General features: G+C 43.0%; 1 protein-coding gene across 4 annotated transcripts in view; it reads left to right on the top strand.

Moving 5' to 3' along the window:
* Positions 1-25,959, top strand: part of LOC129697061 (probable E3 ubiquitin-protein ligase RNF144A-A) — a 129,062-nt gene extending 103,103 nt beyond the window's left edge. For 2 of the 4 annotated variants that reach the window (XM_055635272.1, XM_055635271.1), the window contains one exon: positions 21,923-22,499. In XM_055635272.1, the coding sequence (XP_055491247.1) occupies positions 21,923-22,120 (198 nt within the window). In that variant the 3' untranslated portion in view covers positions 22,121-22,499. Of the gene's footprint in view, positions 1-21,922; positions 22,502-23,093 lie in introns of those variants that run through there. The other 2 variants (XM_055635275.1, XM_055635273.1) reach the window with 2 other exon arrangements.
* Positions 25,960-26,641: the final 682 nt, after the last annotated feature.

The following is a 26,641-nucleotide window of genomic DNA, read 5'->3' as shown; positions in this document are numbered from 1 at the left end:
ACATTCATACCAAGCCAATCAACCTACAAACCTGTACGTCTATGGAGTTATTATACTTATGAGTGGTGTTGCTTAAGTTGTTTGTTTGTTTCTTCTCATTTGTATTGCTTCCTTGGAGGAGATTGGCAGATCTCTCAGCCAGCAAGGGTCGAAGCAACTCAGAAATGGTGACACAAGGAATTGTAGATGATGGTCTACGAAAAAAGACGGCAAACTGGAGAAAATCAGTCGGTCAGGCACTGTCTTGGGGGAACAAGGATGGATAGGTGACATTTCAGGCCAGGACCATTCTTCAATCTGAGAAAGACCCCAATTCAAAACAGCACCTATCCATGTTCTCCCGAAACTGGAAGCATGAAAAAAACTCGACAAATAGTGGCCAGCGACAGATAACCTCAGGCAAGGAGGTTCCCTGATAGGACGATTGTTGGAGAAAGATGCTGTCATCCAAAGAAGGAGACATTATTATGGACTGTGGAACTGGTTAACCAACGTTTAGTGGAGGAAGGGGGAGAGGAAAAGGGTGTGGGGGTAGGGAGGGGTGGGGGAGGGAGGTGTATGTAGAAGTTACATAAAATTGGACAATTCAATGTTCATACCACTGGGTTGTAAGCTACCCAAGTGAATTGTCAGGTTCCTCCAATTTGCATGTTGCCTTACTCTGGCCCCTGGATAGAAAATGTACTTTAGCTAGATTTTGCCTTCCTTGAACTGATGCAAGTCACAGTGTCACTATCTGCCCTTTATTTTAGAAAAATAAATGGAAAGATACACCACTCTACATGAAAGGTTTGTTTGAAACGAATGGAAAACAATTTAAAGGCTATACTCTCAATTCAGAGCAGTGATTGAGAGAAATCATTGTTAGCAGACAGGACCAGCAGGTATGTGCAAATTACTTTAACGACAATGGAGAGGGTGTTAGAGTTTCAGAAATATGAGCTAAAACAGTTTCCTTGCCATAGGCTAAGCTTACTGATCTCTCTAAATACAATCCATCTTGTCACCACGGCCACTGAAATAAAAGATTGATGCCCGAGATAGCGGTGGCCTTCAAACTTCAGTCTGCAGTGAACGGTGGGCACACCCTGGATAAACACCCACACTGGATTAGACTCTCCCTGAGTTTCACATTTAAAGATTATTTTGTTGCGTTCAATCTATCACGACTAGGAGCTGATCTCAGATATATTTGATATAGTTGCTAGAAACTAGAGTGCAGGCTGGAAGGCGAAATATGTGATAGTGAGCAGGTCAGGCATATTTGACAAATCAACATTTTTTTACCAGAATTCAATAGCCTGATGATGTAACCAGCCTGGAACCACATATCCAGAGCAGTAATACAGCAGTACCACAAGTAGCTCCGGCACGTCTCAGGACTAGGAGATTAGAAGCTGGGAGGTCATGTTGCAATTATATATGATGTTGGTGAGGCTGCATTTGGAGCATTGTGTTCAGTTCTGGGCACCATGTTATGGGAAAGATGTTGTCAGGTTGGATAGGGTGCAGGGAAATGTTTTTGTTGCCAGGGCTTGAGGGCCTGTGCTATAGGAAGAGGTTGAGCAGGCTTGGATTCTTTCTGGAGTGCAGTGGGATGAGGGGTGATCTTAAAGAGGTGCAAAAAATCACGAGAGGAATAGATCGTATAGATGCACAGAACATCTTGTCCAGAGTAGGGGAATCGAGAACCAGATGGCACAGGTTAAAGGTGGAAAGATTTTATAGGAATCTGAGTGGTAACGGGTGGTGCAGCGGTAGAGTTGCTGCCTTACAATGCTTGCAGCCGTGGAGAATGGGGTTCGATCCTGACTATGGGTGCTGTTTGTATGGAGTTTGTACGTTCTCCCCATGACCGCGTGGGGTTTCTCCGGCAACTTTGGTTTCCTCCCACACTCCAAAGACATACATGTATTTAGGTTAATTGCTTGGTATAGATGTAAACATTGTCCCTAGTGTGTGTAGGATAGTGCTAGTGTGTGGGGATCACTGGTCGGGGCGGACTCGGTGGGCCAAAGGGCCTGTTTCTGCTCTGTATCTCAAAACTAAACTAAACTTTTTCACACAAAGGGTGGTGGGTGTATGCAACGAGCTGCCGGAGTAGGTAGTTGAGGCAGGGACTATCACAACGTTTAACAAGCAATTGGACAGGTACATGCAATTGGACAGGTACATGCAATTGGACAGGTTTAGAGGGATGTGGGCCATATGTAGGCAAATGGGATCAGCGTAGATGGGACAAGTTGGTCGGTGTGGGCAAGTTGGGTCGAAGGGCCTGCTTCCACGCTGTATGACTCTATGACTTCCAGCAGAGGAGGGAGAAGGACAGGATTGATGATGAAACAAGAAATATACCATGCTCAGCTATATTTTAAAGGAATTACATGCTATGTGAATGTATAAATGTCATTCAGCACTGTACCCTATGACATGTGACTTGCAATCCAGAAGTTATGAGCCGAGCTCCAATAAAACTGTCTGCCAGCAACAGTAAAGAAATAACCATGAAAGCAATTATTTTCCCATAAATATCTGTCACCCTCACCCAGACCAATCTATATGTCATTCTAATTCTATGGGAAGGTGGACTTTCAATGCTCTTTGAAACAACCTTGCCAATCTCACATGTGCTGAGGAAAGAAAAATCGCTCTTATTAGGTAAGACTATCAAGAGATGCGGAACAAAAGTGGTCAGATTGAGTTGTGCAGTGAGTTTACGCAGCAGGCTGCCTGTAGCAAATAACAAAGGACTTTGAGTAATTTTCCTTCTTGTTCACATCCAATCTTTCTGAGTTCTGTAATAGCTTTATGTTTCTCAGGAGCACAGGTTTTTCTGAAGGCGAGCTGTGATCAAGAAATGCAACTCAGAAATTTCGAATGTACCTATGAGAAATTGGCGCAGCGGTAGAGTTGCTGCCTTACGGCGCATGCAGAGCCGGAGATCCGGGTTTGATCCCGACTACGGTGCTATCTGTACGGAGTTTGTACGTTCGCCCCGTGACCGTGTGGGTTTTCTTCGAGATCTTTGATTTCCTCCCACACTCCAAAGACGTACAGGATTGTAAAATTTAAAAAAAAAAAAGACGTACAGGTTTGTAGGTTAATTGGCTGGGTATAAGTGTCAATTGTCCCGGGTACGTGTAGGATAGGGTTAATGTGCGGGGATCGCTAGTTGGCGCGGACTCGGTGGGCCAAAGGGCCTAATTCCACGCTGTATCGCTAAAACTAAAACTAAGCTACTCAGTGGCATAAAGAAGGGGCTTGAACTGAAACGTCGCCTATTCCTTTGCTCCATAGATGCTGCCTCACCCACTGAGTTTCTCCAGCATTTTCGTCCACTTTAGATTTTTCCAGCATCTGCAGTCCTTTCTTAAACACCAGGTGTGAACCAAGTGATTTTGTGATCCTCTTTACCTACAATGGCGAAAGTGCATTTTTAAGTTTAATTTAATATCAAGTGGAGAGAATCTCAAGGGGCATGAAATCAATGCATTTCAAAAATAGTATCACTTTGCATCAGTCATTGCTGCTTTACACCTCCTAAAAATGAATTTACTAACATTGATATAATATTAAAAATCAATGCTGAAGCAGTGTTATGAAATCCTGAGAGGATTGATGTCCCTCTCTCCAGCCTGTGCTGCACTTTTTCATGCTGCTAAATTTGTTGCGGGTCTTGCATTAGTAATAAAATGGCAAGTAAAAAATAATGAATAAGCTATCGTGATAATACCAGACTCAATCTTGCTGGTCTGGTCTTCTAGTCTGGAATTGATGACCACAACCTGATGACCACATCCCACTCTACCTGATTGGTTGATTAGTACGGGTGTCAGGGATTATGGGGAGAAGGCAGAGGAATGGGGTTGAGAGGGAAAGATAGATCAGCCATGATTGAATGGCGGAGTAGACTTGATGGGTCGGATGTCCTAATTCTGCTCCTAGAACTTATGAACATGAAGCTGCGCTCAACTAGCTTGGACACAGAGGGCCATTCTTGTCAGGCCTCTGGCTCCTGGAATCATCTGTGGGTGGCGCAGTGTGGTGGTCTTGCCCCCAAGAAGCACTAAGACACTGACAACCAGCAATGACCAGACTCGTTTGTGAGCTGCAATGAACTGGAATAAATGTTTAATCATATATACTTTTTGCTTGAAGTTTTAAACTGAACAGTTATCAAATTTACACTTAAAAAAACTCATGAAACCCAGCAAGATAAAAGTGACATTTTTCTTTAATTCCCATGAAATCAATGGGATGAAACACACAGTGCTGGTGGAACTCAATAGGTCAGGCAGCATTTGTGGTGGGAATGTACAGGCGACGTTTTGGGTGTGGCCCCTTCTTAGATTGTGTGCAATTTTGGCCTCGAAATTTGAGGAAGGACATTATTGCTATTGAGAGAGTGTAGTGTAGGTTCACCAGGTTAATTCCAGGGATGGCGGGACTGACATATGATGAAAGAATGGGTCGACTGGGCTTGTATTCACTGGAATTTAGAAGGATGAGAGGCAATCTTATAAAAACATATAAAATTCTTAAAGGATTGGACAGGCAAGTGGCAGGAAAAATTGTCCCAATGTTGAGGGAGTCCAGAACCAGGGGTCAGTTTACGAATAAGGGGTAGGCCATTAAGGACTGAGATGAGGAAATATTTCTTCACCCAGAGAGTTGTGAATCTGTGGAATTCTCTGCCAAAGAAGGCAATGGAGGGCAATTCACTGGACGTTTTCAAGAGAGATTTAGATTTAGCTCTTAGGGCAAAAGGAATCAATGGATATGGGGAACGGGGTACTGATGTTAGATGATTAGCCATGATCATATTGAATGGGGGTTCTGGATCGAAAGGCCGAATGGCCTACTCCTGCACCTATTTTTCTACATATGTTTCTAGATCCATTGCCTGTCCATTCTCTCCACCGATGTTGCCTGGATCTCTGGAGATAAGTAATGGGTGACATTTCGGGTCGAGACCCTTCTTCAGACACTGCAGGACCAGCTGAGTTTCTCCAGTAGTTTGTTTTTTCCTGAAGGTTCCACGCATCTGTAGTCTCTTGAGTCTACAATGTACGATATTGCATTAGCTGCTCATTATATGTCCCTTCTGACAATTAATTCCACCATTAAATGGCACTGAATATCAACCAAGGTCGTAACAGGCAGCAGATGTGCTGGTGTCCATTTCATGCAAGACTCTTTTCTACCTCTTTCTTTGCAAAGCTGTCTTGCACGGTATTAGTAAATGTGAGACTGGAGGTAACAAAGGTTGGATGAGAATCTGAAGAGCATTACTCAACTCTCCCAATCATACCAGGATTACCCGCAAGATTTGTTTCTCCTGGAACATTCATGTGATTTTCATGTCTACTTGTGTCAGGCCTTAAGATTCCCAACAACGTGTTTGTATCACATGTAAGAAAGTCAACAAAAGATAAATCTTATCCCCGGCTCCTAACTTTCGGAATTTCTCGCTGTGAATTATGAATAGGAGAGGAATAAACCTAACTTATTTATTATTCATTATAATTGCTGATTGTTATTCTAAGCATCTATTCGTAACAGATGGCAAATAACAGTTACTGAATTGTATTTAGGATTTGGGATGGTTGTAAACAGCTGTAATAAGCTTAAGATTTGTGTAATTGCTTTGGGTTCAATTGCTTCCATCTGCCGTTGAAAAAATAGTTCCCAATCAGACTAGGCTGACGTATTTTCACAGTACTTTTTTGCACTTTCCTTTCTGAGGTGTTCCACAGAAAGATTCCTAGCTCCACAACAATGAGATTCTTCTTAGGAACTGCAAACGCTTTCATACTGTGTGGTCTCAAAACCCTTGTGAATACTGTGAACGTTCTGAATTTAAATTCCAAGCTTGTTCCTGATCACTTACTGTAATTGCAGGCATTGGGAGCACCTTGGTATAAACTTAGAGTTTTTGCATTTCCCAATCAAGCCCTGCTTGTGATTCAAGTTTTCACCCAGCCGTTCCTTAGTTTTCCATCAGACATGCTGTGTAATGCCCCTGTCCCACTTAGGAAACCTGAACAGAAACCTTTGGAGACTTTGCGCCCCACCCAAGGTTTCCGTGCGGTTCCCGGAGGTTGCAGGTGGTTGCCGGAGGTTGCAGGTAGTGGAAGCAGTTAGGGAGACTGACAAAAACCTCCGGGAACTGCACGGAAACCTTGGGTGGGGCCCAAAGTCTCCAGAGGTTTCCGTTCAGGTTTCCTAAGTGGGATAGGGGCATTAGTCACTGTGCCATGGACTGAGTGTGTTTCCTCCATTGGGAGATGCTTGTTTGTTTGTAAAGTTTCTTTAAGGACCTGATCCACTTAGGCGACCTTATTTGCGAGTTCAGGAGACTCTGCGCTCGCCACAAGCTCGCCACGTGGTCGACACATGGTCGTAGGTGGTCTCTGGTGAGTCTCCTTCATGGTCAAGAAGAGTGCCCGCATGGTGGTAACTATTTGCGGCCTCAGTATGGTCGCACAAAATTTTTCAACATGTTGAAAATTTTTCCGCGACCAAAAATTGGTCGGCATGGAGAAAATCGATCCTTTTGAAGTCGTAGTGCAGTGGTAGGGGGGTTGCCCTGTTGTTGTAGGTAGTCTAGGCAGCCGTAGGTAGTTTTAGTTAATCTCCTAGGCCTATAAAGGGTTTGTGACTGAGATGACTTAGAAATAAATTGCAGCAGACAAATTGGAAGTGGATAGATGCAAAATGCTGGAGTAGCTCAACGGGACAGGCAGCATCTCTGGAGAGAAGGAATGGGTGAGGTTTCGGGTCACAACCCTTCTTCAGACTGAGAATCGGGGAGAGGGAGTCTAGAAATATGGAAGCGTAAGGTGTGAAAACGACAGACGACGCAGACGATGATAAGGAAATGAAGAATGGTTCATTGTTAGCTAAGGGGAAGGAGGATACTAGGTTTTGTTTTTGTTGGGAAGAATTTTATCTTTTGGTCTCATTTCGAACTTGGTCCTGGTTTGCACTATATTAACACATCCATGAATAGCTGTTGTGAGTGCAGATTTCAAAAAGCAAATATGTACCTTTCGGTGTTTTAAATTTAGCCGCAAGTCACATGCTTTTGAGTTCCTCATAAGATGCTGTCTGTAAATGCCACATCTTGTATTGCGTCCCTTTGAGGAGAAATGGTAATCTGAATGCTGGAGGTTATTTATTCGGTTGACCTTGAAGATGGTGCTTAAGCTTTGATCCTGGAATGTGAGATGGATGCTGAATGAGCTCTGCAATCAGTTATCAGTTCAGCCTTGCCAGTCCACCACGTGAGAGTAGGTTTGAACTTTCTGGAAAACTAATATAGATTATCTTCAGGATTAGATGGTGACAGAAAATCATTTCTGTGGCTCAAATGTATGTATATTTTCAAAGCAATGATTTTGTATTATGGTCGTCAAAGGGCTTGCAACACAAAATAAAATTGTTTCATAAGATAACCTGTATAAATATGCCATGTTGTCAATTTAAGCTTGTCAGATATTGGTGTAGACTTTACACAAGGGGAAGATTTCAGTTTTTCATGATCAACCTGACCTTAGAGCTGTTCCAATAGGAAGATCCATATCAAGCATTTACAGCTGACATTTCCACACTTACATGATTTCACATAGAATTATTTATCTCAGATGTTTGACATCATGCGTAGATGCTTGTTTAAACAGAAGATAGACACAAAAATCTGGAATAACTCAGTGGGACAGGCAGCATCTCTGGAGAGAGGTAATGGGTGACCTCTAGGGTCGAGACCCTTCTTCAGACCTCAAGCAATTGATTTGCTACATCAAGGCAGTGCAAGCAACAACACCTGAATAATTAATAGAGACACGAGGAACTGCAGATTATAGTAAAAAGACACAAAATGCTGGAGTGACTCAATGAGTCAGGTGTAATCTGTGCAGAACATGGAGAGGTGATGTTTTGATTCAGGACCCTTTTGTTTATTGGTCGGTAACCTAAAATTGGATAATTCAATGTTCATACCATTGGGTTATGAGATACCCAAGTAGATATATGAAGGAGAATTAAAATGGTTGAAACCAGGAGATCCAGCGGCATGGTCACCTAGTGTACACTTGGTCTCCACAAAGTAAAGGGGAGTATTCCAGATGCAGTAGATGAGGTTAGAGGAGGTACACTTGAAATTCTGTCTCACTTGGAAGGACCGCTACGGTCCAGGGATAGATGTGAGGGAGGAGGTACAGGGAAAATGTTACCATTCCTGTGGTTGCAGGGGAAAGTTCCTGGAGAGGGAAGTAGCAGTCTCTGCTGAAGGCGGAAAGTGATGAGGATGGGAAGGCGTGACAAGTGGTGGAATCTTGTTGAAGGTGGCAGATGTGTTGGAGATTAACGTGTTGGATGTGGAGGCTGGCGGGGTGAATGATGAGGGGACAGAGGAACTCCAACCTTGGCCGTCTGGTGAGGGGGGGGGGGAGCAAGAGCAGAACTATGACACACAGGAAATGTGGGTGAGGGACCCATTCATGACAGCAGAGGGGAAACCACGTTTACTAACAAAAGAGGACATCTCGGATGTCCTAGAGTGAAACACCTCACCTTGCGAGCAGATGCGGCAGTGATGGAGAAATTGAGAGTAGGGGATATCTTCTTTGTAGTGTGCAGGAGATGTAATGCCGATAACTGTGGGAATCACTGGGTTTGTAGTAGATGTCAGTAGATAGCCTGCCGTCTGTGTTGGAGACAGAGAGATCAAGAAAGGAGAGAGATACATAATCACAATAAAAGTAAGAATTTTGTGGATAACTTTTATCATTGACGATTTAATCGAAAAGTACTCTTCATGTTGCTGATATGCTTTCTGAAAAAAATTGATCAGGAACTTTGATCAATAAATGGCGTCAGGTACTGTCAGTTGGTTGACCAGTTAAGAATCCTTTGCGAAGCTTGTAATAATTCTAAACTATATCAAATATCCACATCGGTTAAAAATTCTGACTACTCCTTGAGGCAGGGGTGGGGAACCTTCTCATGTTGGAAGGCCGCATTAAGTTAGCTGTAATCTAATAAGGCCGCATCCAAGAAACTTAAATTAGATATACTTAAAAATGTACATTATTTTGTTTAAATAGCCCTCATGACTTACTAATGTTTTAATTGTGGCCGTCAGTCGGGGAGGATTATTTCCTTGAATCTTCTTTTACTCTTTAGTATTTGAAATACGTTCATTTTAAGATTAAAATAAAAAATAATAAGATGAACAAAAACATTAATAATAAAAAAAAGATTTGTTCTACAAAATTTGGATTCATTCAAAAGGCCGCACTTAATGGCCTAGAAGGCCGCAGGTTCCCCACCCTTGTCTTGAGGCCTTAATCGTGGCATATTGAGGGATTGATGAGAGTGCACAGAATACCATACCTTCGAACCAAGTGCTTACAACAGATCAGAGCTGTGACCGGCCAGACCTCTAGAATGCATCAATAATTTTTATTGTCATGTTGGAGCAATTATTGTATGCTAAAAATACATCAGGCTTCAATACATCTAGAATGTGCAATCAAATTCTGTTTTCCTTGGACACAACCTTTGTTTTGTAGTCTTGACAACCTGGAGATAATGCTGCACTGAGTTGCAAAAGATAATATTTTTACAAAAGTGAAGGCAAAAGGACTAGAAACAGCGAATGATGGAATTACTTATGAGGTCAGGCAACATCAGTGGAGAGGTAAATAATGTTTCAGTTTTGGTAACAAGAACTTTTGGAAAAAGACCGTTGCTATTTATCTTCATGTTCTATCAATTAAGTTCTGTCCTTTTCTTGCCTCCAGTTCAAGTGGTGATGGAGGTAGATACAATAGCGGTCTTTAAGAGGCTTTTGGATAGACGTGGAGAGATATGGATTGTGTACAAGCATATGTTTAAGAAAGAAAGACAAATCGAAGGTAGACAAAAATGCTGGAGAAACTCACCGGGTAAGGCAGCATCTATGGAGCGAAGGAATAGGTGACGTTTCGGGTCGAGACCCTTCTTCGTTCTGATGTGGGGGTGGGGTATGGGAAGATGAAAAGAAGAGGCGGAGACAGTAGGCTGGGGGAGAGCTGGGAAGGGGAGGGGGAGGAGGGAGAAAGCAAGGACTACCTGAAATTGGAGAAGCCAATGTTCATACCGCTGGGGTGTAAACTACCCAAGCGAAATATGAGGTGCTGCTCCTCCAATTTGCTGTGGTGCTCACTCTGGCCATGGAGGAGGCCCAGGACAGAAAGGTCGGATTCGGAATGGGAGGGGGAGTTGAAGTGCTGAGCCACCGGGAGATCAGGTTAGTTAATGCGAACTGTGCGGAGGTGTTGGGCGAAGCGATTGCCAAGCCTGCGCTTGGTCTCACCAACGTAGAGCAGTTGTCACCGAGAGCAGCGGATGCAATAGATGAGTTTGGAGGAGGTGCAGGTGAACCTCTGCCTCACTTGGAAGGACTGCTTGGGTCCTTGGATGGAGTTGAGGGGGAGGGGGGGGGGGGGGGGGGTAAAGCGACAAGTGTAGCATTTCCTGCGGTTGCAAGGGAAAGTACCAGGGAAGGGGGTGGTTTAGGTGGGAAGGGACGAATTGACCAGGCTATTACAATGCTAAATCAGAGCATTGAGTATAGAAGTTGGGATGTAATGTTAAAATTGTACAAGGCATTGGTGAGGCCAATTCTGGAGTATGGTGTACAATGTTGGTCGCCTAATTATAGGAAGGATGTCAACAAAATAGAGAGAGTACAGAGGAGATTTACTAGAATGTTGCCTGGGTTTCAGCAACTAAGTTACAGAGAAAGGTTGAACAAGTTAGGGCTTTATTCTTTGGAGTGCAGAAGGTTAAGGGGGGACTTGATAGAGGTTTTTAAAATGATGAGAGGGATAGACAGAGTTGATGTGGAAAAGCTTTTCCCACTGAGAGTAGGGAAGATTCAAACAAGGGGACATGACTTGAGAATTAAGGGACTGAAGTTTAGGGGTAACATGAGGGGGAACTTCTTTACTCAGAGAGTAGTGGCTGTGTGGAATGAGCTTCCAGTGAAGGTGGTGGAGGCAGGTTCGTTTTTATCATTTAAAAATAAATTGGATAGTTATATGGACGGGAAGGGAATGGAAGGTTATGGTCTGAGCGCTGGTATATGGGACTAGTGGAGAATATGTGTTCGGCACGGACTAGAAGGGTCGAGATGGCCTGTTTCCGTGCTGTAATTGTTATATGGTTATATGATTATATGGTTATTATGGGAACGATCTCTGTGGATAAACTATGTACAAACATATAAGTGTTTGTCTTGGCACCGTTCGGCTCAGATATTGCGGGCCATTGGGCATATTCTGGTGCTGTACTGTTCTATGTTCTATAAATAATGTATGCTATCAGAATATGCTTATGAAACTGAACACTTTCACGTACTCTGAAATATGGAGGATGCTGGACTTCAGGATTACACACCACACATCCGACCATCTGAAGTTAATGAAATAGAGTCACAGCCTTCCTAGTTTATTTTTTAAATTGATCATCTGGCATCCAGTTTTCTTGGAAGCAGAAAGATATATTAACAATAAAATTGATATGAATTTTAAGTCTTCATAAATGAGCAAATGGATATGTGAACATATGTTTTAGGAGCAGGGATAAGTAACTTTGCCACTCAGATTAGAATAGATTAGATTAGATTCCTTTATTTGTCATTCAGACCTTTTGGTCTGAACAAAATGTCGTTGCCTGCAGTCATACATGTAATAATAAATAACAAAACACACAATAAACACAAATTAACATCCACCACAGTGAGTTCACCAGGCACCTCCTCACTGAGATGGAGGCAAAAGTCTTAAAGTCACTGTCTCTTCCCTCCTTGTTCTCCCTCTGCGCTGAGGCGATCCAGGCCTCCGATGTTGTTACCCCAGCGGGCGATGGTAAGTCAGTCCCGCGGCCCAGCCGAGCTCCGCGAACGGGCCGGTTCAAGCTCTGCGACCCGGGGTGGTCGAAACTGTCGCCCTCCAGTCCAGCGGACGCAGCTGTTGCCGCGGGAGCTCCGTAAAAATAGGTCACCAGCCTGTGACCTGCGAGCTCCCGACGATGTCGTCCACTGGCCCGCGGTCGAACCCCGGATTCAGGTCACTGCCGCCGGAACGCCGCCTCAGCCACCGGAACGCCACCTCAGCCCCGAGTCGTGCCGCCGCCACCGGAGCACCGCCTCAGCCCCGAGTTGGGCCGCCGCCACGAATGCCGGAACGCCGCTACAGCTCCGAAGTCGGCCAGCCTCGCGTAGTCCTGGCTGACTCTGCTTCCGGAGCCTCGAGGTCGGTCGCAGTTGGAGGACGCCAGCTCCGCCGTTAGGCCTCGGCGCAGACGGAGGTAGAGAAGGGGGATATGACAAAAATAGCCGCATTCCACCAAAGGAAGATACAAGAAAACATGTTTCACCCCACCCCTACACATAACACACATTAACTAAAATTTAACTAAAACAAGACAAAAAAAAACCAACAACAAAAAAAGTAAAAACAGACGGACTGTAGGCGAGTCGCAGCTGTTCAACAGCACTCATGCAGCATGGTGGCGCAACAGTAGAGTTTCTGCCTTACAGTGCCAGCGACCGGGTTCAATCCTGACCACGGGTGCTTGTCTGTGCAGGTGTGCGGAGTTTGTACGTGCTCCCCGTACCCTGCGTGGGTTTTCTCCTGATGCTCCGGTTTCCTTCCACACTCCAAAGACGTACAGGTATGTAAGTTAATTGGCTTGGTATAATTGTAAATTGTCATCAGTGTGTGTAGTATCGTGTCATCAGGCACGAAATTTCGTTCAGACTGAAAAGTCTGAATGACAATAAAGGATACTTGACTTGACTTGACTAGGATACTGTTGATGTGCGGAGATCGCTGGTCGGAGTGGACTCGGTGGGCCGAAGGACCTATTTCCAACACTGTGTCTCTAAACAAAACTAAACTAAGTCTCCTAAGCTAAGCCACTTAATAAGATTATGTCTGTTCCAAATGTAACATCAGCTCATCGAGAAATGCAAGCAGAGAACGATGGGAATGAAGAAGCAGCCTGGTCTATAACTATTCACTGCTCTCAGAAAACAATGCAGTTGAAATTCAGTTGAGCAGGCTGGGAATTAGTGAAACAAACGCACCACACGCCAAGGAGCACGATTGTGGACATTTTATTTCCATATTCTTTATTTTTCTTGTATTTAGTTTTGCTGTTCCGCTTAGAGTGTGTTTATGGATAGTTGTTTGAAAGCCACAATAGTGACTTTTATTCTCTGGTTGACAGACAGAGCTTGTCCTTGGCAATGCCTGGAAGCTCCATTGATGATCTGTTTGTGAGGGCTGAGTGCTCTATCTCCTCAGAGCCAGACGACGTGGCAAGCAGCATGAGCTGACCCCGGAACTAACGCTGATCAACAGAAAGCTGGCACGTGAGCCTTTGAGGTGTCTCTTTGCGCACCCGGCAGTGAGAAAACCAGTTCTTTTATAGAGCTACCAGCAGCGAAAAGAGCTGACACGCATCTCACTGAGGGTGCTGAGACCCAATTGTACAAAGACATATTACAGCAGCCTCCAGAAATCATTGCTTTTCAGTAAAGGTTTGGGGTTCATCTCATAAGATATTGTTGGGTGAATATTTAGTCTGACCACACAGGTCAGTAATGCATTGGGCAAAGGGCTGTGCAGACTTTGCCCGGTGTTGGAGAGTGTCCAGTGCGTGGGTTGGAACGACTCCATCTACATTTGTTCCTCCCTTGCTGTGTGGTGAAGAGGGGCAGGGCACACGTCAGCCTCTGATTCGGTTACAAAACCGAATGCTAATTCCGGTCCTGGACTTTTGAATGGGCTGTCACCAGGGTAAATGCTGATTCAACTGAAACTTTGCAAAAGGAATTGAAAGAACTATGACTTAACATGGTAGTGAATATAAATCCAGAGTGTGGCTAAGACAAGATGAAATAAGAAAGGGCTGATGCAATCTTTGCAAGCCCTGAGCAGCTGCAAGCTGGGTGTAAATTTTACTGATTTGAGGTGAACGATTGTCACCATTCAGAGGGCAGAAGTTACATCTGAAGCAGTGTTGAACGCAAAGGACTTTTATATTCTCTAAAGCATTATAATGGTATTTTATTTTTCTCTCTCCCTTAATGCTGTCTGACCTGCCGAGTAGCCCCAAAAATGTTTCAGATTTTCAGCATCTGCAGTGGTGGTGTTGCTGCCTTACAGCTCCAAAGTCTAGGGTTCGATCCTGACTACGGGGGCTGCCTGGTCGGAGTTTGTACGTTCTCCCCTTGACCGTGTGGGTTTTTTTCCCAGGTGCTCCGGTTTCCTCCCACGTTTCAAAGACGTACAGGTTTGTAGGTTAATTGGCTTCGGTAAAGATTGTAAGTTGTCCATGGTGTGTTGGACAGTGCCATTGTATGGGATCGCCTGTTTCCACGCTGCATCTCTAAACTAAACAGAACTAAACTAAACTAATCTGCAGTTTATTTGGTAATAGATATTACAGAAGCTTGGCAGCACACACCACCAGATTCAAAAACACCTTCTTCACCCCCAGTTACTAGGCTTCTAAATGATCCTTTCATTAGCTGGGGTTCATTCCGATTCACCTCAACCTCGTTGTCCACATTGGACTTTGTCTATGGACCTGTTGCGCTATAATGTTGAGAACTATATTCTGCATTCTGTATCATTCCATTGCTCTCCCTGTTGTACTTGAGTTTGGTTTGACAGTATTTATGTATCGCAGTATCTGATTTGATTGGATAGCATTACAAGGCAAAGCCTTTCACTGTACCTCGGCACAAGTGATAATAATCAATCTAAAGTTAGAATAAGATTTAAATACTTGAGCCATTCTTTCTGTCAGACAGCTGAAGTCTTATCAACTGGACACAACCTTGTCACCATCAGGTCACTATCATTGCTGCAGATGTTAAATGAGGTCGCTATTTAAAGTAAAAACAAAGTAAAATAAAATAAATACAGTAAATCATTTGTGCCATTATCAGTGAAGTACAAGTGTAAACCAACTGACATATTACTAAAGAACGTGGATGCAATATGCTTATGAATTTTAGCTTTTGAGTAATTGTACATTCATGTCTAATTGCCTGCCATGCTGTTTCTGTAGAGTCCACCTTCCGGACTGAGTTAATTGAAGGCATTAACTCAGTCAGAAAGGTGTTTTCATTTCGAAAATCCAACCTATAACAAAGAATGCATTTTCTCCGACTGCTAGATTTTCTGCGCTAATCAATCACATAAAACACAGTGTGCATAATATTGTAATAACAATGATTTAATCATTCCAAATTGACAGCAGCAATACTATTAGTTTGCCATTAAATGATTAATGATCTTCCTCAGACAAGCAGAGCCTGCAATACCTTACAGTAATTCACATACCTTTACAGTAATAACATTTTAAATATAATCAAGTCATGATGTTAGTAATGTTGGATCAGCAACTCAGGACTCTCTTCCCAGAAGACAACTCAGAATACAAATTAATATGTTCAAATAAAATACCAGCGATTTTCAAGTTGAGATGGAAAAGGGCATTAAAAAAAAGGAAGTGAGCAGAATGATTGATTAGTTTACTTTCAAATACCAAATGGTTAATAAAATATGCTTCAATGATTTAAGCGTACTTTAATTAAAGAATATTTAACTTGCTAAGATCTTGGCAGCATCAGCCTGCTTTAGTTGGTAGCATAAGCTGATCAGAGGGCAGTAAGGCAGTAATCGCATTATCACCTATCTTTTGGATGTGATGAATGTTGTTAGATTTCCATTGTGGCTTTACCAACATGCAAGCAACCGTTTGCTGCGAAATGTATCAGTTGCCTTCTTGGTTCAGTGATTGAGAGTCAAGTGCTTTACTGTCATATGTCCCAGATAGAACAATGAAATTCTTACTTGCAGCAGCACAACAGAATGCCATTTAGAACGGAGACGAGGAAACACTTCTTCACACAGAGAGTTGTGAGTCTGTGGAATTCTCTGCCTCAGATGGCGGTGGATACTTTCAAGAGTGAGATAGATAGGGATCTTAAAGATAGCGGAATCAGGGGATATGGGGAGAAGGCAGGAACGGGGTACTGATTAGGGATGATCAGCCATGATCACATTGAATGGTGGTGCTGGTTCGAAGGGCCGAATGGCCTCCTCCTGCACCTATTGTCCATTGTCTATTGGTTGGTGCACTCGCACTCAAAATCCATTGGATGTCTGCACAAAAAGCAAATCGTGAATGCACCCAGTATTGGTGGCAGTGCTGATGACTTGTAACTTCAGCTGGCAGTACAGCCAATGTCCTCTCTTAACCTCAGGCATAACGACATGCTTTAATGCAAGGAATTAATAGAAGGAACTGCAGATGCTGGTTTACATGTCATCTGTCTATTTCCTTCAGCAGAGAGACACAAAATGCTGCAGTAACTCAGTGGGTCAGGCAGCATCTCTGGAGAAAAGGAATAGGTGACATTTCAAGTCGAGACCCTTCATCAGACTGAGCTAGTCATGCTGAAATTCAGACATGCTTTAAGTTGCAGATGCTGGTTACATGCACTAACACACACTCCACTAGAGCAATGTATCAGCAATCTGAGTATCAGCAATTGGACTTGTTTAGTTTTGTTTAGTTTTGTAGAATTGAAATAAGCCCCTCAGCTCACTAAGTCCATGCCGACCATTGATCACCCGTTTTACAATAGTTCTACATTTCTCACTTTCTCATCCACTCCCCACACATTAGGGGCAATTTACTAAGGCCAATTAACGCACAAACCCGCATGCCCTTGCCTTGGGATGTGGGAGGAAACCAAAAAACTCAGAAGAAACCCACAGTCTTAGGGAGAACATGCAAACATCACACAGTGAGCACCTGAGGTCAGGGTTGAACCCAGGTCTCTGACACTGTGAGGCAGCATCTCTATCCGCTGTGCCACAGTGACCTTCTAGTTCAGGGTCCTCTACAATATGTTGAAAGTCAGCTTGGAAACAAATAAATGGTACTGTATCTGCTGCTACAATGGGAGGGCAGGGAAGGCCCAATGTTGAGCCAGGCTTAAGACCTGTTTGAACGTATTAGCAGGCTGATCTGGTATGATAGAGATCTGCCTTCCCACCATGGTTCTCAAACATGTGGTGAGCTGTTTGTTCTACATTGGAGGCTGTGACTCTGGCCTTCAGAGACAGGTTTAGTTTAATTTAGTTTAGAGGTACAGCGTGGAAACCGGCCCTTCGGCCCACCGAGTCTGCACTGACCAATGATCCCCACACATTACAATACACGACACGCACTTATACCAAGCCAATTAACCTACATACCTGTACGTCTTTGGAGTGTGGGAGGAAACCAACGCTCACGGAAAAAAACCCACATGGTCACGGGGAGAACGTACAAACTCAGTACAGACAGCACCCGTAGTCGGGCTTGTGGTGAAAGCTTTGATTCCACTTCCAAGTTGGAAAAGTTGAATCCCATGCTGTGTGTTCGGCCCTGTGCCCGGATGATCCCACATACAGGTACTGAATGGACATGGAGTGATGAAGTAACTCAGCATCTCAGGCAGCATCTCTGGAGAACATGGATAGGTGATGTCTTGGGTTGGGACCCTTCTTCAGACTGATTCAATGTCTCAATGTGTCTGAAGAAGGGTCCTGACCCTATCCATGTTCTCCAGAGATGCGGCCTGATCCATTGAGCTACTCCAGCACTTTGTGTCCTTTTGTGCAAACCAGTATCTGCAATTCCTTGTTTCTATTGATACTGAATGCCAGTATTTTTGTTAGGCTTTCCAACAGATTGCACTTCGAGGTTTAAAATGGGAGCCAGAGGGTCACAACATCTCTAAAAAAGAATAGGTGCTTAGTGGTCAGAAGCCTTCTTCAGACTTCCTGAATGCTTTCAGGGTTTTCTTCTTAGTAGCGTAGGGAACAAGCAGGAATAATGATCATACAGATGCCTGGCGGTATGCATCTGCCTGTGAAAGGGGAGAGTGGGTCAAAATAAACGGAGGCACAGTAGGTAGAGCGTTCACCTTGCTGCCTTACAGCACCAGTCTAGATCCCCTGGTTCAATCCTGACAACAGCTGCTGTTTGCACAGAGTTACTGTTCTGGCTGTAGCACAATGTCTAATCACATCCCCGTGACCATGTGGGCTTTCTCCGGGTACTCCGGTTTCCTTCCACACACCAAAGACCTACAGGTTGTTCAAGGTTGATAGGTTAATTTGCCTTTGTGAATTGCCCTCAGTGTATAGGTGAGTGCCAGATTCTGTGGGGATGTTGATAGGGCTACAGGGAGAATACAGAGGGGCTGTTGTAGGTGGGCCGAGATGGTCGCCACAGACACTGTGCATCAGGAACTTGTTCGCTTGTGGTTGAGTCTGTTTGGTCCCTATGTTTGGATGTTAAAATGCTAAAAGATAATGCCCCTCATGTTTTTTGAGTGTTTTGATGATTTTCCATTGTAATTGGAATGTAATTTACCCAACAATTTGGTGGATGGATTCTGGGACATAATGGGTCGCCATAGTTCTTCTCCAAATATTTGCAGTGTTCTAGACCTCAATGTGAACCAAAAACCTTCCATGTGTGTGACCATTAGCATATATTCAAATATATTTTCTTGATTAGTAGGGTGTCAGGGACTATGGGGTGTGTGGGGTTGAGAGGGAAAGATAGATCAGCCATGATTGAACAGCAGAGTAGACATGATGGCCCTAATTCTGCTCCTATAACTTATTATGACGTAGATAAGAGAAAACCTGCTGGATCTTATATTTGTATTTGTATCAAACCTCACTGTGAGAGAATGTTTGGAGAACGTTCACCACAAGATATTACATTGTGGTTTGCAGGCAGAACTAAAGGAGCATGGACTTCCTGGAAACATTGTATCCTAATAATATGATTTATCTTAAAACTAGGTCACTAGGTTACTGTATCGCTGTGCCGTTGTGCCACTGTGCTTCCTTTGATCTTGTTTCTTCTCCCCCCCCCCCCCACCTCCCCAAACATTTCCTGTATTTCATTGTGAAAGGAACAAATCAAAGAACGAAACATGTGAATGGAAACGTGACTCTGAAGATTTTGCAATGAAATCATTAATTTACTTCTGCCAGAAGGGGGTAGCATTGTCTGAGGGAATCTGTCAATCCCCTTCATGCCACGGTCAATCAGTCTCCGGCAAGTTGAGCATCAGAATTACATCATTAGATCCTCTCAGTAATGTCATAAGGAAAAATAAAGCAGATTAGAAATCTGTGCATAAGAAACTATATCAGTAATTTGCAAAATTCTAATACACATAAACTTATAATAATACACATAAACACTGACTTGACTGCAGCTGAGAGAAGGTTTAAATGTATGTATGACATTGATTAGTAAGCATGGATGTAATTTTTAACCTTTGCAGTAATGCTGAACATCTCATTGTAATTTTGAATATTTTCAATTATCCTGAATTAAGCGGTGGCATGGTGGCGCAGCGGCAGAGTTGCTGCCTTACAGCACTTATAGCGGCAGAGACCCGGGTTTGATCCCGGCCACGGGTGCTTCTCTGTACGGAGTTTGTACGTTCTCCCCGTGACCTGTGTGAGTTTTTTCCGAGAACTTCAGTTTCCTCCCACACTCCAAAGATGTACAGGTTTGCACGTCAATTGGCTTGGTATAAATGTAAACATCGTCCTTAGTGTAGGATGGTGTTAATGTGTGGGGATCGCTGGTCGGTGCGGACTCAATGAGCTGAAGGACCTGTTTCTGCGTTGTATCAAACTAAACTAAACTAATCATGACAACCAAAATACTGTTAGATATTTAATTTGTGTTTTTTTTAATCAACTAAAATGTTTACCAGCAAAATAAAAAATTCCAGCCTAACACTTTTCATTTTGAGTAAGAAACATCATACAAACTTGGGATGTGTGAAATCTCACACATTGATGTACAGTTTTTCAATGTAGTAAATTGTATGTTCTAGCTAAGCTTTCATAAAATAATTTATTGTTTCAGGTTTTTGACTCATCTGAAGTATTTATCAGCCTAAGTAGACTAAACATTTCCCCCTATTGCCAGATAACCCATATTAAGAAATAATAGGCCATTTTATACATTTGCAATATGTACAATGAAGGTGGGGAGAAGTCTTCTAAATACAAATGAGATGACTATATTGCTCAGTGAAATGTAAGGGAACATTTTCCAAATAGGTTTACCACGATGAGGAATGAAGAAAGATTTAGCTACCACAATTATTTCTCATACTTCTCATGTTTATGAAATAGGAGGCCATTCAACCCATTAACTCTATGCTGGCTTTGAGATAGAGTTTCTTTGGATCCCATTCCCCAACTTGTTTCTAGGCAACTTATTCTTTCCCACATGCCCAGCAACTCCATTCCGATTCTCCTGCCACCTCCCTACACATGTGACAAATTAACCTACCAGGATGTCTTTGGGAGGTGTAAGGAAGCTGGAGATGTCAGGGGAATCCCATCTAGCCACAGTCAGAATGGGCAATCTCTATATACACAGCACCTGATATCAGCATTGAGCCTGGGTCACAGGAACTGTGAGGCCCAATGTATGAAAAAGTTAAATAAAGGCAGGAGTATGTCACTCAGCCTCTTGTGTACCTTAACTGCCATTCATTAAGATCATGGGATGATCTTTTAACCTGGCATCACTTTCTTAATCTAACCTTACTATCCAAAAACCAAGACGTGAATATATTCCACAGACATCTTAGGAAGAGAATTCCAATAATTGATTACCTTCAGGTACAAGAAATTTCCCCTCAAGTCCAGCCTGAATAACCAACCTTTTATTTTGAGATTATGAGCCCTGTGCTTTGGTTGACCAGCCAAAGGAGACATCTTAAATCTACCCTGACAAGCCCCATTATATTTGTATATGTTTCAATGAGATCACAGTTTATTCATCTAATCCACAGAGGGTAGGCCAGCCTAGTTAACCTCCTCAGAAGGCAAACCCCCATTCCAGGAAACAACTCGTGAGCTTTTGTGATGCTTCCTACTCTTTAGGTACACAAAAATGCTGGAGAAACTCAGCGGATGCAGCAGCATCTATGGAGCGAAGGAAATAGGCAACGTTTCGGCCCGAAACGTTGCCTATTTCCTTCGCTCCATAGATGCTGCTGCACCCGCTGAGTTTCTCAGCATTTTTGTGTACCTTCGATTTTCCAGCATCTGCAGTTCCTCTTAAACACCTTCCTACTCTTTAGATTGGATGACCAAAAACATTAAATGTGTATTTTGACCAGGGAACTCTCTCTGACGAAACAATGTTACCTGTGACCCCAATGAAAGTGGGGTAAATGTTAGGAGCCACAGGTGAGCAGATAGCGCCACTTCAAATGTTGTCCTTTTTTAACCTTTTTTTTGGATTTATTGACCTTTCTGAAAGAAATGTTGTGTCAGAGAGCTGACTTGACACATTGTACTGAAGAATCAAAAGATAAATGCTGGAGAAACTATGAGTCTTGTCTTATTGATTTTTGTGGCGTATGAACTCAGATAATTTAACTTCAATAAATAATCTAAGAAGCACCTACTGCTCAGTGAAATGGAAACATCCGTTACCCTGGTTATTACACATGCACCAACACATTCACAATGTTCTTAAAAGGGAAATATATGGTGTTCTTAAAGTGGATACAAATATATTATCAGAATTGTATAACATAACAGTGCAGCATTCTTTGTGTGCTCAACAAGTACGTAAGATATTAATGTTGGAAGCAAAACTATTTCTTCTGTATTGTAACCAAAAGCATAGTTGGTAATTGTCGCTAAATAATACTTGTGAAACCTTTTATAGCAATGGTTTGCAAGGTTTCTCGGCATGTTGTTATTTCCTTTTAAAGAGATTATTTTCCTCTCTATTACAGAAAGTCACAACAGCCATCACTGAAGGATGCAAGGTAATTAGAGTCATAGTCATACAGCGTGGAAACAGGCCCTTCGGCCCAACTTGCCCACATCTGCCAACATGTCCCAACTACACTTGTCCCACCTGCCTAAGTGTCACCCATATCCCTCCAAGCCTGTTCTTTCCATGTACCTGTTTATATGTCACATTGCGATAGTTCCTGCCTCAACTACCTCCTCTGGCAGCTCATTCCATACACCCACCACCCTTTGTTTTTTCCCTCAGATTCTTATCCCTCAGATGGATCAAGCCAAATGACCTTATTCCGTTCCTATGTTTAACCTACATAAACTTATTCCAGCATCTGCAGGCTCTTGTGTTTCTTCTCTATGTCTCTGCGAACTCACTTCACTCTTTATCATCTCACAAAGAGCCAAAAGCATTTTTATTCAACAGAAATATTGGTCTGTCCAGAAGAAGGAGCTCCAACTAAGTATTAATTTGGATTCTCATCCTCCATTTTTTTAATGAATTTGCCATTTAGTTCATGCATTCTTTTCAAATTTGCAAAGTTATGTTTCATTGATTATCTAATAAAACCTCTAATGGTGACATTAACCTGCTGTCAGGTCTGTAAGCCTGAGGAAATATTTGGCTTTTGGTTGACAAAGGTGTAAGATAAACAGAAAATGGCGGAAATGTTCCCCAGGTCAGGCAGCATCAGAGGAAGTGGAACACCTTTCATGCTCTGTTTCACTTTCCACAGATGCTGCCTGAGTGTTTAGAGCTTTTATTTTTTTTATTTCAGATTTGCAGCATCTGCAGTTAGTATGCTTTTCATTTACAGTGGTAAATGTGTGTTCTTTACTTCAGTAGAACCAAACTTGCAGAGTAAAAGTCAGTGTCAATATTCTGGAGCTAATTTAGAGTTTGGAACAAAACCTGTGTAGGAAGGGCCTGCAGATGCTGGTTTATACCATAGATAGACTCCAGAATCCAGAGATGCTGCCTGACCTGCTGAGATACTCCAGTATTTTGTGCCTATATTTTTGGAACAAAACGTTTCCAAATAACTGCCAGCAATTGCACTCCTGAGCAAAACTCTGTGACTGAAAAATAGCTGGCTGGTGTTAAGATGGGTTGGGGACACAATCAAATCAGAATTGTGCTTTGTCTCATTTTCCCCCTAGGCTCATTCAACATTTATGTTCACTGCCTGAGTTCAAGGATAAAGAGTAAAAAACTGGTGTTACCTGGTCCCTCACCATCAACATCCTGGCTTGTCACCACTGATGGGATACAGAACGCTTACATGGCTATGATGACTTTTTTTTCACGCAAAGAGTGGTGGGTGTAAGGAACAAGCTGCCAGATGAGGTAGTTGAGGCTGGGACTATCCCAATGTTTAAGAAACAGTTAGACAGGCACATGGATAGGGCAGATTTGAAGGCATACGGATCAAGCGGAGGTAGATGGGACTAATGTAAGTGGGACATTCAAGAGATTCAAGAGAGTTTATTGTCATGTTGGGCAAGCTGGGCCGAACGGCCTGTTTCCACACTGTATCACTATGACTATGACTCTAAGAGCAGAACTGACGCTGGGTATTCAATATTGAAAGGCTCAGTTTCAGTTTGATAAGTGAAGTCGAGGATGTTTTCCACAGTATTCTTCAGCAGGGGGTGCTCTGTAAATTTCATCCAAATGAAACAATGACCAGATATTTCCAGGTCTGAGGGGTGCATGAGGGGTGCATGAGTTCATGGAATGGAGAAGAGTACAGCACAGGAACAGGCCCTTCAACTCGCAATGTATGTGCAGAGAATAACAGAGTTAACATTTCTGTCAATGACCTTTTATCAGAATAATTGTTTCATGTAAAATAAGCAACTGAGGTAAAACCTAATGGTTGTGAAATTGAAAATAAAAATAGTACTTAATGAATTTCAAGTAATTGTTTCTGATTTGGGTTTTGTCTGTCAGTCATCGTGCTGTTGAAATGCACTCCAGGAATGCAGACTTAAGATATCCTGCTTTTAAAGGGGTCTAATGCTTGCAGTGTGGAGGTCAGTAGCAATGAAAACTCTCAGCAGAGTCTGCTCTGAGGGCTGCACTGGAAGAACAAAGAGGCAGATACAAAGCTATTACCCCTGCAGTGTAAACCTTGGCAATATACTATTGGGATATTTGTGAGTTTGGGAAGATAGAAATTAAACCAAATGGACTGGAATTGCTTCAGGGCGGCTACAGTTCAAATACTGTAACTGGCTGGAGCTGTGGCCCTTGAACTTAAGAACAGTTCCCAATGCACATGTGGTGGGGTTACAGCACTGCAGTGGGAGGAGAGGTTCCTCTGAGCAATTTCTGAGCTGAGATCTTCTTTGTTTTTTGCAAGGGACCAAAATGGTAAGAACAGGACTATCTGCATTTGGATCTGACTAGTATTGGACAAACAACACAAAGCTACTATCTAACTCATTGGAGACACTCTGACTACCTTTAAGTGGATTTTACTGGACTTTATCTTGCACTAAACGTTATTCTCTTCATCGCGTATGTGTACACTGTGGATGGCTTGATTGTAATCATGTATTGTCTTTCCGCTGACTGGTTAGCACGCTACAAAAGTTTTTCACTGTAACTCGGTACACGTGACAATAAACTAAACCAAACAAATAAAGAGCCCCTGAACTAGCAATTGCATTAAAAATAACAGTGGATAATTATGACAAAGAATGGAAAAATATCTCGGTATTTTTTTCTGAAGCTTAATGTTGGCCACAGCAGCAAGAGATTAACTTTGAATTTAATTGTGCTGCATCTAACAATGAAGTCAAAATAAATTGCAGATGGTGGAATTTACAACAAAGAAAAAACCCTGCCAGAATCAATAGGTCAAGCAGCATCTCTGGAGGCAAAAGGTGGAAGTTGATGTTTTCGATCCAAACCCCTGCCTCAGTACTGAGAGAGAAGAGGAAAGAATGACATTTCTTTATGTTTAATGCCAGGTCATAGCCTCTTCAAGCAGAAAACGAGATATTGTTCTACCATAGAACATAGAATATAGAACATAGAAGAGTACAGTGCAGGAACACAATGTCTGTGCCGATCATTCCATGCATTTCCACGTGCCTATGTAATAGCCACCTAATCGCCACTATTGTGTCTGTCCCCACCACCATTCCTGGCATTGTGTTCCAGATACTTACCACCCTCTGTGTTCCAATTTGCATTTGGCTTTTAATACTCAATCCATTGGGTTGTAACCCACCCAAGCAATATTTGAGATGATTTTTTGGGGATACAGTGTGGAAACAGGCCCTTCGGCCCACTGAGGCTGACAAACAATCACTCGTACACTAGTTCTATGCTACACACTGGGAACAATTTACAGAAGCCAATTAGCCTACAAACCTGCAGGTCTTTGGAGTGTGGGAGCAAACCGGAGCACCTGGAGAAAACCCATGAGGGAGAACGTACAAACTCCGTACAGACAGCAGGACTTTTGGCTTGATGGGTTCTTAACTAGGGCATGAAAGAAGGCTGACTTAACCTCTTGACATGTACCAGTGACACATCCTCAATAGACATTGGGAAGGGGTTAAGACCAGTTTCCTTACAATTTGAATCATACGGTCTTACTCATTCACGCCACAATGTGCAGCCACCTGTAATGATGTTCATTGCAGATGTACACAGGAGGTATTTCTTTTCTCCAGAGAAGCTGCTTGACCCACTGCGTTACGCCAACATTTTTGTGTCGATCACCTTTCACACTAATTTCATGTTAGAACACTTTTGCATGCACTCTCTACACATTGGATGTAATTTACAGAGGCCAATTAACCTACAGACCTGCACACCTTTGGAATCATAAGGTCATAAGATCATGTGATAGGAAGGGAATTAGGCCATTCGGCCCATCAAGTTTACTCCACCATTCAATTATTGCTGATCAATCTCTCCCTCCTAACCCCATTCTCCTGCCTTCTCCATACAACCTCTGACACCTGTACTAATCAAAAATCTATCTATCTCTGCCTTAAAAATATCCACTGACTTGTCCTCTACAGCTTTCTGTGGCAAAAAAATCCACAGTTTCACCACCCTCTGAGTAAAGAAATTTCTCCTCATCTCTTTCCTAAAAGAATGTCCTTTAATTTTAAGGCTATGACCTCTCGTTCTAGACTCTCCCACTAGTGGAAACAACCTCTCTCCATCCACTCTATTCAAGCCTTTCACTATACTGTACGTTTCAATGAGGTTCTCCCCCTCATTCTTCTAAACTCTAGCGAGTGCAGGCACTGTGCTGACAAACGCTCATTATAGGTTAGCCCAGTGATTCCCAACCAGGGGCCATATGGCTAAATTCAGGGGGGCCATAGAAAAATTTGGGGATTTAGGGGGCCACAGGTTCAATGAAGGGGGCCACTTTTTTTCCGCTAATAATGTCAGGGGGGGGGCCACAGAAAAATGAAAGAGCCCAAGGGGGCCATGAACTAAAAAAGGTTGGGGACCACTGGGTTAACCTACTCATTCCTGGGATCATTCTTGTAAACCTCCTCTGGACCCTCTCCAGAGCCAGTATATCTTTCCTCAGATATTATGCCATAAATTGCTCACAATATTCCAGATAGATGTGGACGTGCAAACTCCACACAGCGCCCATGGTCGGGATAGAACCCAGGTCTCTGGCACTATGAGACAGCAGCTTTACCACCAGTGCCACTTTGCCACC

The sequence above is a fragment of the Leucoraja erinacea genome, chromosome 5, assembly GCF_028641065.1.
Source record: "Leucoraja erinacea ecotype New England chromosome 5, Leri_hhj_1, whole genome shotgun sequence".
NCBI lineage: Eukaryota > Metazoa > Chordata > Chondrichthyes > Rajiformes > Rajidae > Leucoraja > Leucoraja erinaceus.
The sequence above is the reverse complement of the archived record's forward strand: the minus strand, read 5'-3'. Positions and strand labels throughout refer to the sequence as shown.